The sequence below is a fragment of the Marmota flaviventris genome, chromosome 1 (genome assembly GCF_047511675.1).
Source record: "Marmota flaviventris isolate mMarFla1 chromosome 1, mMarFla1.hap1, whole genome shotgun sequence".
In the NCBI taxonomy this organism is placed as follows: Eukaryota; Metazoa; Chordata; class Mammalia; order Rodentia; family Sciuridae; genus Marmota; species Marmota flaviventris.
This window is the reverse complement of record NC_092498.1, coordinates 28,770,991-28,786,687: the sequence shown is the minus strand read 5'-3', so window position 1 is coordinate 28,786,687 and position 15,697 is coordinate 28,770,991. Positions and strand designations below refer to the sequence as shown.

The 15,697-nt window shown below is 31.8% G+C and overlaps 2 protein-coding genes across 3 annotated transcripts in view; one reads left to right on the top strand and one right to left on the bottom strand.

Moving 5' to 3' along the window:
• The window catches only part of Rundc3b (RUN domain containing 3B), a 152,361-nt gene that overhangs the window by 40,888 nt on the left and 95,776 nt on the right, over positions 1-15,697 (top strand). For both annotated transcript variants that reach the window (XM_027956116.3, XM_027956115.3), the window contains exon 3: positions 10,337-10,470. In XM_027956116.3, the coding sequence (XP_027811917.1) occupies positions 10,337-10,470 (134 nt within the window). The remainder of the gene's footprint in view (positions 1-10,336; positions 10,471-15,697) is intronic.
• The window catches only part of Abcb1 (ATP binding cassette subfamily B member 1), a 183,550-nt gene that overhangs the window by 159,639 nt on the left and 8,214 nt on the right, over positions 1-15,697 (bottom strand). The window lies entirely within an intron of this gene.

Here is a 15,697-nt window from a genome sequence, read left to right as displayed (position 1 = left end):
GCTAAGTTCTCATTCTAATATATGATTTGTTTTTTGTAATATATGCCATGTTTAAGAATTGATTGCAGTTTAAAATTTTGAATGCCTGTTTTTTTTTTATACACTGTATTTTTACTCTAAATTTTTACATATCTCTTAATAGTTTCTTAATGAGCCTTGTTCAAATACTTTGTTATAATATATAATTGTTCTTTTATTACTCTCATTTCCATAAATTAAAATATTTTAATTTTATGGAAAGATTAATTTAATTTCTGTCCATTAATAGCTGCCACTATGTAAATTAGTGCTATTTTTCATGTGATTTAATATTATTTTATTAAAAGTTTTTGTATTTCCTTTTTAACATTATTATGACTTTTAAAAATATTTGTGTTATTTAGGTATTTAATATTTTTAAAATTCTTAAATTAATGAACAAAGAGCTTTATTGCTAATATATCCACCATGTAACTATAAATGGCATTTTAAAGCAACCTTTAAAAGTTTAAGAAAATTTCCATATAATACTTCATTTTAATTTCAGAACCTGCTAAGGATGAAAAATGGTCACATAGAAGATTTTATTATTAGCTGAAGTACAGTACATATCACAATTGTAAAATACTGTTTCACTGAATAATTTTTCTCATATATAAATACTGCTTTGAAGATTCAAAATTTTGGATAAAAACTTGAATTAATATTATTAGTAACAGATTAAAATATGTTCTATTCAATATTGCCAATTAAAGAGAAGCCTATGAGAAGCCTGAATTACTATTAGTTAATTTATAATTAGTTTTTTTTTATTTGCCTTACAAATGGCAGTAAGTTTACAGATTCATTGAGGAGTTTTTTCAGTAATCCATATTAACACATTTAAAACTAGAGCCATCTACCTGCAACTGCATTAGAAAAATGTGTGTGTATGTGTGTGTGTGTGTGTGTGTGTGTGTTTGTGTGTACACACACACATAGAGAAGAGATGGCACATTTAGAAATAGAGGTACCTACCTGCATCTTTACTAGAAAAATGCATATATACACACAGAGAGAAAGAAAGAAAATTAGAATAAATATAGCAGAAACAAAGAAGTTTATCTTCAGCATAATTGTTAACAATTACTGAATTATATCAATCATCATAATGTGGTTCAATCATCAAAGAAGTAGAAACTAATCGAAAGCTAGAGTTAGAATAGTGCTAACATGAAAAATATGGAAGAATAATCATATTCATGAATTAGACTCACATTTGCCTTATCACCAAGGCAAATTCATTTGCTTAAAGCCTGCTTAGTAATCTTTTCTGTAATGAGGGCTAATTTTGACATTAATAAGATTATGAAGTTGTATTAATTTTCTTTTCTTTGAAAGATACATACTTTTTGGATCAGGAAATCCTGTATCTTCAGTGTGATTAAGCAATCTGTTGTGTGTTCATCTCTCAGTGGATTCTTCTTTTGACTAAAATTTCAGAAACTAATATCTGTCTGTATTATGATCATAATAGTGTATTTGAATGAATTTTGTTCTTGAACAAAATACTTTTTGAAATTGGTTTTCTAAGCTACTTAATGTTAAAGTACTTTTAACATTACATATCTTATAACATTATATATACTTATAGCAAAATGTTTTATTTCAATTGCAAATGAGAACCTTTTCTACAGTCAAGCAAGCTTTGGGCCATATTGAAATAATGTGAACTTTGTCACTCATCTGAGGTAGAGAAAGCAACCACCATGCTAAGGGTTAAAATTTTATATGAAAAATATTTACCCCAGATACAGTACATGTTGCACTACCTCATTTCCCCCTCTTATTTCTGGAGCTGTCAATGAGAACTCAAAATCAACCAGGAAAACAAGCTGACTGATTCTCTTCCTTCTGTCAGGTCTTGCCTATAGCCAAAGGAGTAGATCAACATGAGGGTACAGGGGAAAGGATGTGTGCTGGATCTTGGCAGGTCTCTTTGGGCCTCTCTTTTCCCATCTATAAAATGTGAGAGTTGATAAAATTTGACTACAGATAATTTGGAATTTAGTGTATTGTTTGATCTGAATGCTTCTGATTGCTTTTAATTGTTGTAGAATGAGGCATTAAATTAGGATCAAAGCAATTATATACCACAAATAACTGGAAATGTTTTAATTAGTAAAAAAAATTTCTTGGTCTTTCACAGCTAAGATGAAAATAATACATGTAACTAGGACACAAAGACTAGCATACTAACAGCTTTTAAAAATACAGTCTATAAATTGATTTTTATAATAGATTCAGTAATTGTTTACCAGTTTGTATGAGGGATTGAGCTATAGCATAAGTCTGGTCATGTAATAGTTTATTTGATAAACTTTTTGAAGTAAAATCCTTTAATATTTTTATGAAAGTTGTTATTGCTTTGCTTAATTTTTGGATCTATAAATCACAAAATAAACAACCTTGTTTCATGGTAGAGCTAATAAATATGGCTTAAACATTAAGAACTGGTATTATTTGCAAGGAAAAGCATTCTGTTTTGATTTGCACTTCCGTATTGAGAAATTTTTGCTTTAGTTTTTTGTAGTTGTAGCAGGAACATTATGTTCTAATATGGCCTTCAACGAGGGTACTGAATTATAGATCCTTTTAGATATGTGTTTCAAAACTTAGTATTTGTTAAAATGTTACAAATGGATATAGGAGAATAAAGAGTGAATGGTAGAGACATGGATGTGGGAGACTGTGTAGATCTTTCATTTTTCTATTCTCATTATTTACTGTATTTGTCTTTTCGCAGTATCTAAGTATTTGGAGAGGTGTGGGACCGTGTTGTATTGGAGATTTCAGTGTTTGCTCATGAGATGAAAAAACATCATTTGTTGGGAATGGGATTCCAGAAATTTGTCTTTGGAGTTTTCCCATATAATTATTCTAGCTGTTTTCAAATAACATAGCAAAGATTTATAGTGGGAGTTGTTAAAAATAATAAGTGGAAATTAGCAAATAAAGAAGTATTTTCCATAGGGTAAGAACATGGTGAGTGTGGTTATACTTAATAATTAGGAACATTTTACTTGATATCAAAGTGCTGTCCTCATATCAAAAAGAAAAGGACACAGAGACCTTAACACTAAGTGGGCAAAAAAAATAGAACTGTTCTTTTAAAATGCATTTGTTTATAACTTATAATGAAGTTAATGTCAAAAACTTTTTGTATTTATTTTTAAGGTTAAAAACTTTCTGAGCCAGATAGTCCAAAAGTGAGTAATTTTTCCTAACCAATCTTATTATAAATTCTGAGGTATAGAATGAATAAATTCAGTCAAGGTGTTGCCCATTTTGAAGTCTGCTGTCATCATCAGCTTGTTACTTTTGGGTAAGTATGATAGAGGTAGAAATCAACATGGAACAGTTATTGCTCACTTATTGCTAAGACCAGGAGATACCCTAGCCTCTCCAAAAGAACAGGTTGCAGCTGACCAGCTTGATTTACTTGTTAAGTGTAGATCACATTCATCCTAATTTAATTCATTTTATTTGGTAGGTAAAAGTGGTGTTTACTGCTTTGAGATTATGTATAGTCATCTTATTTGGACTATTCAGTTTGGAATTATAAACTTAATGGCAGGTTTCTTAAATATCTGTTTTGTTGTTGTTGTTCATTTTTTTAAAAGAGATTTCTCAAAGTTGTAGATGGCTGGTTTCTCTCCAAATACCTCTTCAAGGTACTCTATGCCTGTGATGTCTCCTGCCACTGAGCTGCACGGGAGCATGGCATTGACTTACCAGGGAGGGCTATAACAGATAAGTGATCTTTTATAGAATATTGCATGGGTTTTGCAAAGCTTTCATTTAGTTTTTGTTTTTTTAAAACCCAGAGAGCACAAGTACGCTTATGCTAATTTTTAAATTAAAATCTCTTTCTAAACCCACACAATATAAGTATATATTATTGTTCCTTTCCCATATGACCTTGTATATTTCTATTAAGTTCCCTGGTTTTAATCATTATTATTATTTTTTTACTTATGCATATAAGTGTTCTTTATATTTTATTATAACTTAATGACATAAAGTTTATTTCCTCAATTTTGTAAGTGCTGTATAATAGTATTTAATTACATGCAAACTGGGGGCTCAGGGAAGTTATGTGAATTTTCTCATCTTTCAGTAGAACATAGTCGGGAGCTATTAACAACAACTGCTTTGTCATTCTTGAACCACTAGTGAGAATTTTATTTTCAAGTTTCTCCCAGGTAGAATGCATACCTTTATATGCTTATTCAAAATGTTTTCTATTGAATTCCTGCTATATACAAATCACTGGTGGCCCTTTCTGCTTCTGGTCTAGCCTTTTGTTATATTTTTAATTAGAAAAGAAATAGTCATTATTTTCTTAAGATTATAGTAGGATAAAGGATGAAATGTAGGAAACACATGTCTTTTCATTTCCTTAATCCTGATTCCCACAAGTAATCATTTTAAACAATTACTTTTGCTTTATGTTCTATATCTGTAGCCTTAATCACTACTAAAACAAGTCATGCTTTATTTCTTCAGGGTTATGCAAATAGGTATAGCTCTCTGTATACTTCGGCCTTCAGTATTCTAATTCAGTCCACCAGCATTTTAGGTATTATGTTAATGCTTAATGTTAGTGTAAAGAATAGGAAAACACCATTGTACACCAATTGGGAGAGTTTAAAATTGCTGGGATAAAAATCCAGTGCGTCAATTAGGTTTTCACATTTTTCTTGAACCTGGTTATCCTGGTTTTTTTGTTGTTGTTGTTTTGAAAAAGTAATAATTGACTCATTTATTGGTATAGACATATACTTAAGATATTTTTATATGTTTATAATATATTTCATTCCAGATATTAAATTATCTGTAACAAAAGATACTAATTATTTTCTAGATGATATAGTGGCTTGATGATTTGCTTCAGGCTAGCAGTGTAAGTACAATTGAGTCAGATTCTGTTTAAAGTGTAACAAATTATTTTTCAGTGTTGAATGTTGTTCCTTTTTTAGAATATTAATATGAGATTTTAGGTAGAAAATTAAAATTTAACCTTCAAAGTTGGGTTATCTAAAGGTAAACCTCAACTAATGCTAGTAATACTTCTGTTAAAGGAAAGGATCTGACTTCTTGGAAATGGGGAAATTTTCTTTTTGTAATAAAAAGATAGTGGAGAATGTTAAGCTGGTTCTTCTAAGTTGGTAAAAAAGGATTGCAACTATAAAAATTGGAATATTACTCAGCTTTAAAGAAGAGTAAAATTATGGAATTTGCCAGTAAATGGTTGGAGTTGGAGAATATCATGCTAAGCAAAATAAGCCAATCCCACAAAACCAAAGACTGAATAGTTTCTCTAATATGTGGATGCTAATTCACAATAAGACAGGGGGCACTAAGGAAGAATAGCATTACCTTAGATTAGGTAGAGGGAAGTAATGAAAGGGGAAGGGAGGGGATGGGTAGATAGGGAAGATAGTAAAATGAAACAGACATTATTACTGTTATGTGTATATGTGACTATATTACCAATATAATTCTGCAACATGTACACTCAGAAAAATTATATCTCATCTATGTATGATATATTGAAGTATATAATTTCATTCTACTGTCATGTATAATTAAAACAACAATAAAAATTATAAAAAAATTTAAAGTGAAAAGTTAAAAGCTTAATATCTAAATGTTAATACAATGTCAAAATAATACCATAAGTAACCAATTTCCTTTAAGTATCTACAACATTTTACAGTATCAGAGTAATTTGTTAAAATTTGGTGGGACTAGCTTGTTCTTCATACCTTGTCTAGATAAACATCAGCTCTAAAGGTAATAGTCTTTGCTATTGTTAGGTAGGTAATATAGAACTTAAGTTATGAGACCAGCTTCATTTATCATTACAAAAGTGGAGAAAGGAAGTCAATTCACAGATTCATTTATATTTTCTGTTACATTGTTAAAAGATGATCCATTGTTAGCCACTGTTTAGTAGAGAACTATAAAAAATTTAGTTTCTGTTCCTAGATCTGATTTTGGCCACAAAACAAGATACAGGAAAGCACAGATACCTTATAGGATATGAATACATGTCTCATTTTAGAGTATAGAAAAGTTAATTTTAGAGTAACATTGGACCCTAGAGATCACAGACCAATTTTTTTTGATTGGGGGCTGGGTACTGGGGATTGAGCTCAGAGGCACTCCACCACTAAGCCACATCCTCAGCCCTATTTTTTATTTTATTTAGAGACAGTTCTCAGTGAGTTGCTTAGCTCTTTGCTTTTGCTGAGGCTGGCTTTGAATTCACGATCTTCCTGCCTCAGCCTCCCTAGCCACTGGGATTACAAGCGTGTGTCACCTTGCCTGGCCACAGATCATTTTTGATACTGAAAATGAGGTATTTTTGTGGGAAATACACCATAGCTTTCAGTAACTGATTGTCTTTTAGTCCAACGAACTTTTCACCACATATTTCTGCTTAAAATTAACTGAAATTGGATTGATGGTTTGAGGGTAAGTTTTGCAAAATTTTTGGTAAACAGTGACAACTTCTAAGAATACTTATAACTGAAAGTATATTATACATCTGTCTTCATCTAGAACTTTAAAAAGAGAATTGTTAGTAATAGCATATCTCGTCTTTAGAATAAAATTTCTCCAAGACATAAAATAGTTTCTTGCTATTTGATTTGCTTTTGTGGTTATGTTTAAAGAACATGAAAATATCTTAGGAGTGGTTATTTGTTACTTCAGTCTTTATTTTTAAATAAGGCAAGATCACCTTGTAGCTTTGGTTTTTTACTCTTCCTGTTAAAAATTAGTTATGAACTTTTACTAGTAATAAATCTATGTTGAAGCAAAAGTGATATTCAAATAATGATAATATCTGAAATAACCAATTGAGCACTACTGTTATATTTAATTAAATTGAATTCCCTGTAGATGTAGAATGATTTCAATAAAATTCTGGGATATGTAGAAAATTTACATGAGAGGTTCTTTGAAGGGAATCTACTTTCTCTTAAAGTCCATCCTTTTGAATGTGAAAAGTTCAGTGTCTTGAATAAGATTCTCATTTTGAAATGTTGCAAGCACATGGACCAGGAAGAAAGATCCTTACATCTTGTATGTTGAGTTGATAAGTTGATAAAAGTGTTGTGAAGATAATCTGGTTTATTTAAGGCCCTGCAAGTCCTGATGATATCCATCTGTTAATTAGTCTCTCAGACTGTAATCTGGGAAATCTTGCCATTATGTTTTGGGTCAAAGTCTTACAGTCAGTGTAGCCTACCCATAGCACCAGTCCTATGGGTTTGGAGTGCCCACTCCTTGTTCAACCCATGCCTTGATTTGTTTCCTTTCCTCCATAATGGGGCTTTGTTATATTTTAGAGTTTTGACAGCTATACTTTAAAACTTACAAATTATTTTCCTCAGACATTTGGAACTCTTGAGAAGTTTTCAAGTTGTATTGTAGGAAAGTAAATCATCCTCTAATGCAAAAGGGCTAGGCTCTTATTTATTTCCTTACAAAGGAAATTCTTGGTGTGGAAATCTTTGCTTTACCTTTCTCTTTGCTTACCTCTCTGGGTGGTTGCACTAGTTAATACAGTGTTGCCTTTTCTTTGCCTGCTTCTCTTACTTTGTCTCCTGTATTGCCTTTTACAGAGATTTAACTCTAGCAGAGAATTCTTATGATTCTTTCTTCTCTGACAGTGTGTAGTATTCCATTTCTTGGTAGCTATACCTCTCATTGAAAAAATTATAGAATGTTGTCAAAAAATGGAAGGCAAGGAAGACTAGTTGAGACTAAAAACATTTTGAGGAGATACATTTGGAAGCGTTGATATGGTGAAAGGTTGGATTAGAAAGTAAATTTCAAAATTTTGTCTAAATTCTCAGCAAGTAATGAGAAAAATTTAACTTTGCATATTATTCTTACTTGTTTGTGGTGCAAGGGAAACTTTTTTTAAACAGTAATAACAGAAGCAATAATGAACACTTTCCTAATATTTGGTATTAACTAGGCTCAATGCTACTTTGTCTCATCTAATCCTAATGATATCAGGTAGATGCTAGCATTATTCTCAATTTATAGAAGAGGCTCAGACTTATACAATGAATTTAAGTTATTTAGTTAATATCACATAGCTAGAACTCGATCTAGTTAAGATTCACCTGACTCAAAAAAAAAAAAAAAAAAAAACAACATGTTATTAACCTCCAAGGCATCCTTACTCCCCTGTATCAGTCCTTCAGAGGGCTAACAGGTGAGTAACTTGAAAAGCATCCTTCAGAAAAACTATAGGGAAGGATTTTTTTTCTTTGGCCTGGGGTGGGGGGTTGGGGGGAAGACCAGGGATTGAACTCAGAGGCACTTAACCACTGAGCCACATCCCCAGCCCAATTTTTGTATTTTATTAGAGACAGGGTCTCACTGAGTTACTTAGTTCCTTGCTTTTGCTGAGGCTGGCTTTGAACTTGCTATCCTCCTGTGTCAGCCTCCTGAGCTGTTAGCATTATAGGCGTGTACCACCGCATCTGGCAGCAGGAATTTTTTTACCTCGGAGAAGAGAGTGGCCAAAGGAAAATGATGGAAAGAGATTAAGAGGAAGAAGAGAGATTTAAATATGCTTATAGATATCTATTTATAGTAGTAAGATATGATTTTTAAAGAGATACTGAATTATTTAGTTACTTGAATAAAGATTTACATGTGCTTTGTGTTTTTATTTATATGTAGACACAGGTAAATATGTTTGTCTAAAATATTTGATATTGTAATCTATATACAGACAACTCAAAACCAGATTCTCACCAAAACTTACTATGAAAATACTTTAAAATTTTAAGGTTTTATGCTCATTGTGATTAAGATGATTTGTTTTGTGCTAATTTATCAGTTTATTTATTGAAAAAATAAGTAATTTATTGAATGCCTACTGTGAGCCAAACATGGTGTGAAGTGCTGGAAATTGATTGAAAGGAAAATAAGATGCAATCACTGCCTTAGTGATTTTATCACCTAATGTGAGATAATCAAGTAAAGAAAAAAAATATAATGAGTAAGCACAGGGTGCTGTGCCATCCAGTGGGACTAACTGTAGAGATCTCACACAGCTTACTGGAAGGGAGGGGCTTTTAAGATGTCCTGAGTGCTGAATCATGACTGTTTGGATTTCTGTTGTTTGATTAACCATCAGTACATCATTAGAAATGCCAGGGAAACGTTTTAAAAAATACCCATGCCTGGGCCCTCCCCTAATGGTTTTGATTATTCAGTTTGCAGGAAAACCAGGGATGAGTATTTCTAAAGGCAGTCCAGTTATTCAGATGTGCTGCCCTTGAGAACCATTTAAATAGCATCTTAGACATTGCTTCTAAAATGGTGCTTGCTGACAGGAACACTTTTTGATGTCTCTGGAAAGAAGTTATTACTAGGAAAGGGAAGGTTTGAGATGAATAAATAATTCACAATAAAGAGGCACATATTTAAAATATAAAAGCAAGTCTTTCTATATTAAGATTTAAGCAACTTCCCTGGGTAAGATGACTTATCACTGCAGACAAATGAAGAAAGATGTCTCTTATATCCCACTTAAAAATATAAGTACAAAAATGGCTTTCATGAACCCACTACTCAGAGCCCTACATAGAAATATTAATACAACATACATCTAGTGGAGCATTTGGTCATAAGTAGATACATAATTACCCAAATTTGAGAGATGAGCATGGGAAATACCTGGAGTTGTCATGGATTAGTGACTAGATGAGAGCAAATGAGTAACACAGGGGAGCTTTATAATATGTTTAGAAGATTGTGAATTATCAGTGAATATGGGATGCTAATTGATTTTATTTGCTTATTGGATAGAGCATACATTGTTTCACCTTTTGAAATAACCTATAAAGAGGGAGAAAAGAATTGACAGTATTTTTTCTGTTTTTCAAAGTAAGGTTTAAAATTCACCTGGAGATGTTTAAATTCATGTTTAACTCATATACGGGAAACATAAGGAAGGTCTTTTGTGCATTTTGTAAGACTGTCTTAGATAATAAAATATTGAGCTACAAGATATTTTTAGCATCTAATTCCTTTTAATTTCATTTGCCTTGATTTTATTGTTAAGAAAAACTGTGATCCAAACTCATTAAGTCAGTTTTCCAAAGTAACACAACTAAAGGTAGAATGGGATTAGATTTCAGAATTTTTAACACCTAAATCCATACCCCTTTTACATTAGCACACTATAGTATTCTCTATTTTTCAGAATTTTATTGTTCTTGTATTTTTAATTTTCTATTCCAGTTTTCTTTTATTTTGTATTACAATTTATCTCCTGAAGGTCAAGTAACCTGGTTTGGTTATGAGAGTCCTCGTAGCTTCTGGGACTATATCAGAGTGGCTTGCCGGAAAGTTTCTCAGAATTGTATCTGCAGCATTGAAAATATGGAAAATGTCAGTTCCTCTAGAGCTAAGGTAAGACATTGATAATATGTAATATGTATAATCGTAAGTGCTTTTTAACATATATATAAAATATTTGAATTTTTTGCTGTAAAAAATTTCAGAACCCTCTTTTTTTTCTTTTTTTCATTGCAAGTAGTTATTCTAGAATGTTCATGAGTCTTCACTGTGCGTCTTGAATATCAGGAAGATATGAAACTACTCACTACAAATTTCCTTTTAAGAAGTGAGATAAAATATTTCCTGTTTTAACATCTTGAATTATCTAAGCCAGTGGCTCTCAAACAGTGTCCTGCAGAAATCTGGGGGTCTCCAAGACCTTTTCTGTAAGGTTCTATGATCTCATGTTATTTGACTTTTTACTGTGTTAATATTTGCACTGCTAATGGTAAGTGAAAATCCTCGTGCCTTGGTACAAATTGAGGTGGTGGCAGCAAAGTGAATTAGTAGTCATTGAGTTCTTCCTTACCATACACTCATCATGAAAAAGCCAGTTTCCTGTAAGAATGTCTATGATGATGCAGTAAACCTTAATTTTATTAAATCTCAACTTTTGAGTATATGTCTTTTTAATTTCCTGAGTGAAAAAAGGGGAAATATGCATAAACATTTCTGTAGCATATTGATATATTATGGTTACCTGGAGAAAGGTAGTTAGTTCTGCAGTGTTTGAATTGTTTGAATAGTCTTCATTTAAGACTGTATTTTTACTAGAAAGAAACTTTAAAACTATATATTTTTTTTAGATTTCATCATTTGGCAGACATTTTCTTGGAAAAAAATTTAAAGCATAAGCTTTCTTCCTGGAGCAATCACTTCAGAAAGCAGCTGACTATATTCATTGCTAGTGGTAAAACTAAAGCTTTGAAGTAAGAACTCCACTTTTGGAAAACTTAAATTCATCATCTTAGGCTTGATGACTTGATAAAGGTTGATAAATACTTTTCTAATAATATGGTTGCTGATATTAGCAAATGCAATTTTAACTATTTAATTACATTTTTTAACATTTTGGCAGATCTGTATAACTCATATTTTTATAATGAACAATTCCTGAAATTACAAGATCATTTGTGGATAGAAGAGTAATTCAAAGTGCCAAATAGACTAAAGAATTTAATGCGATATAATGCTAAAAATTTAGTGATTTGGCTACATAGTCCACGTTATAACTGCCTTTTAATAAATTATTACTGACTGAGATTTGTTGTAGATTCCAGGGAGAATATCTACACTTATCTAAAAAGACTATTAAAATACTCCCTTTTCCAACTATGTGCAAGGAAAGATTTTCTGCCTATACTTCAACCAAAACAACACATTGTAGCTGATGGAGTGCAGAAGCAGATGTCTAATTCTCTTTTATTAATCCAGACATTAAAGAAATTTGAAAAAATGTAAAATCAAGCCACTTGTCTCACTAATATTTTTGTTTATGGAAAACAGTAATTTTTCATAAAATGTTAATTTATGCTAATATGTTTTTAAAATTACCCAATGTTCTGAAAATTTTTAGTTTTAACTTATAATATAGTAAATTTTGATATAACCTGTATAAAGGCTTTTTTAGGGTCCTCAGTAATTTTTAAAATTGTAAAAAGACAGCTGCTGATCTATATCAGCTTTAATTAGGAATTTTATTTATGTTTTTTATTTGTTTATTCATTTATATTTTTATTGGGTTTAAATTAGTTATGTATACTTTGACAGTTGACATAATTCAGTTCATTTCTTTAGAATTATAAAATTGTAACTGCATCTTGGTTGAGTTTGTGTCACTTCTACTTTCATGTTTTCTTATAATTTAAGAATAATATTTTAGTTTCTTTTGGTTAAGATTAGAAGACTAATTATAATTTGGATGAATCAGATCTATAAAAATAAAGTTTTATGATACATAAACTTTCTCATTTTCAAATTTAAAGTCAGAGACGTGTATATGACAAGTACATTCTAAGTCTGTTCAATAGAAGAAAGGGTATATTTTTAGAACTAACATTTCTTCAAAATACAAAAGGTAATTGAGAAGTTAACAAACATTAGAAATGTAGCATTTGGATTTGGGTGGACCAAAGGAACCAAACCCTGGCTGCCTACCTCTCTTAATGAGACTCTTGGGAATAGTCCCCGCATAACAGGATGTTATCCTGCAGAGAGGTAATGTTTATTCTGTAAAGAAATAGTGTTGAGTATCAAAACACCACAGAAAAATTATGTTCCAAATCCTGTATTTATATCTTTGTTTTTCTCATGCCTCAAACAGATTCCAGTTAGTGGAGAGAGAGATTCTATTATTTGCTTGATATACTGGGAGAAGTCTGTGGGCAAAAATTAGATCTGTCTTTATTCATTGCAGTGAGGAAAGCAAAGTACTTAATCAGTAGTCACACTGTCAAGTATTAGGATTGAAGAATTAAAGAAATGCTTCAGATGGCAGGTTTGTAAAGCTGTAGAGCTTCAGTCTTAAAGAACTTCTTAGCATATGTAGCACTGTCATCCTGCCTTAACACATGAGAAAAAATATACTAGAGTGGAAGCACCAAACATACCTGATATTAATTTATAGCTCAAAGTGCTTGGGACCAAAACAGCTTTATTTTTAAAATACTATATAAGGATCTAGATTTACTCTGATTACATTTTTAGTGTTGTACAGATGACAGTTCAAGATGCACGATGGAGCAATGACCAATTTGATATAGAAACATTCTTTAAGTGTTTTACCTCCTGCCCCACTCAAGCCAGTGCTGGGATTGAACCCAAAACCTCATACATAATAGACAATGCTCTACCACTGAGCTATACTCATAGTCACATTCTTTAAATTTAGCTGAATTAATTGAATCAGGATTGTCTGTGTCCTGGTACCTCTGTGCCACTTAAACTCATATTGGAAAAACTGGTCACCGTGAGAAATCTGAAATTAATCTCTTTAGGTTAAAAGACTATTCCCTTTTTTTGGTTGGTCTGTGACAAGTTGAGTCTATTTCCCAAATCTAAACATAGCATAAGAGTAGAATGGAATATTTGAGCTGAAGATCATGTCCATAGTCTCCCTCTTAGGTATGCAGCATGCCTCTTTTTGTAACATGCAGGGCTTCTGAGACATGGAATTACTATCCTAAACTTACTTGTATTTCAGACTGGAATTAGCACTCCTAGAAAATTGACTTCATCTCAACAGTAACCAACTTATTTCATGCTTTTCTGAACTCACCTGAATCTGTTCTTGGAAAATTATTTATAAGCATATTAGATGTTCTGTGGTGAAAACCACTACTAATTTTATCTTTAGTACTACTTTTACTGTCTTTGCACTTACTTCCCTTGGTTTCAAGTTAAAGAAATCTTTTTTTCTCTTTTATTATTTTCTTGATTTCAAAATATGAGCCCTTTGTTTTTCTTGAGTTCTTATAACCTTCTGGCATATGTTGTGTAGGGTTTCCCCCCCACTTTTTCTTTCTTTCTTTTTTTTTTTTTTTTTTTTTACCATTTTTGAGAACCTTTCATTGCTTTTATTTTATTATTATTTTTAGTTGTATTGATTTTATTTTTTAAAATACATGACAATGGAATGCATTACATTTCTTATTACACATATAGAGTACAGTTTTTCATATCTTTGTATATAGAGTATGTTCATACCAATTCATGCCTTTATACAATAGTAACAAAAACAGAATGGTATTCTTTATTTCCTAAGAGCAGTTTTTAGCAAGGTTTGGCTTTCCTAGTTTGTGGTTGCTTTTGCTATATTCTATTATTGTGGAATTGAACATACCTAAACCATTTTCTGAATATACTAGTCACATCATCTAACCATATACATACAATGCATACTACATACTTCCACCCATCAAATTTTATTGAGTGCCTCTAATAGGTAAGAATTTGAACATAGTAATACAATCTTATGACATATATCCCCAATCCTTTTTTTTTTGGTCTCCTTGCTTACTCTGTCCTTCAGATGGACCAGAATATCAAATAATTAGAACTTTATAATAAGATAGTATTGAGAAGGAAAAATTTTAATTATTATTTCCCATTATTCAATGCCCAAATCTTTTTCTCCTCTCTTAACCTCCACTTGAAATTTCCTATTCCCAAGTCTTTATTGTGTTGGTCCCAACTTGGAAAGAGTGTCAGAAAACCTCGGAAAGCTTTAAAAATAAAAATAGCTGGGCATGGTGGCACATGCCTATAATCCCAGCAGCTCCGGAGGCCAAGGCAGGAGGATTGCAAGCCAGCCTCAGCAAAAGCAAGGCACTAAGCAGCTCAGTGAGACCCTGTCTCTAAATAAAATACAATAGGGCTGGAGATGTGGCTCAGTGGTTGAGTGCCCCTGAGATCAATTCCCAGGACCCCCCAATAAATAAAATAAATATAAAATAGTTTCTCACACAGAAACTAGAGATATTCGGATTCTACCTATTTGTTTTATGTAGTATCCACTTAAAATTCTAGCTTCAGAAGAATCATTCTAACACACTGTTATCATTATGTCATTATTTCTCTCTACTTGTTAGCAATAGCTTAAATACTGAACAACTGTAAGCAAGTTACTTATCTCCTTCAACAAGTATATATTGAATACCTACTATATGCCAAAAACTTATAAAAATAGGTGAAAAAGATGACAAAGAGCAAATGTTATGTACATTACATTTTAATAATGTAATAAAGAAATGTGTGTGTGTGTGTGTGTGTGTGAGAGAGAGAGAGAGAGAGAGAGAGAGAGAGAGAGAGAGAATAAGTATCTCCAGAGAGAGAGAGAGAGAAAGAGAGAGAGAGAGAGAATATATTAGTATCTCCAGGGCCTTGAAAAATTCAAACAAGTTAAGAACTTACAAAGTAACAGGAGTGGTAGTAGAGGATACACACAGATATTATGGTTATAGAAGACTTCTGTGTGAAAGTAACCTTTGACCTAAGACATAAATTAAGGAAAGAAATGTCCTGTGCAAATATTGATTATAGTAAGCAAGGTATAGAATAGAAGATATGGTTAAAATTAAAAGTTTGGATGTCATTCTGAGTGCAGTGGGGAACTGTTTGAAGGTTTCTTTTCTACCTTTTCCCCCCTTGTTTTAAACAGTAGAGTACTGTAATCTGATTTATATGTTTAGGTCAACTCAGTGCTTTATGGAACATACAGAGAAAGGAGGAGTGCAAATCTAATACAAGGGTGTAATTGGAATCTAAAAGAAGAAATGATCATTGAAGTAAGAAAAAGTAT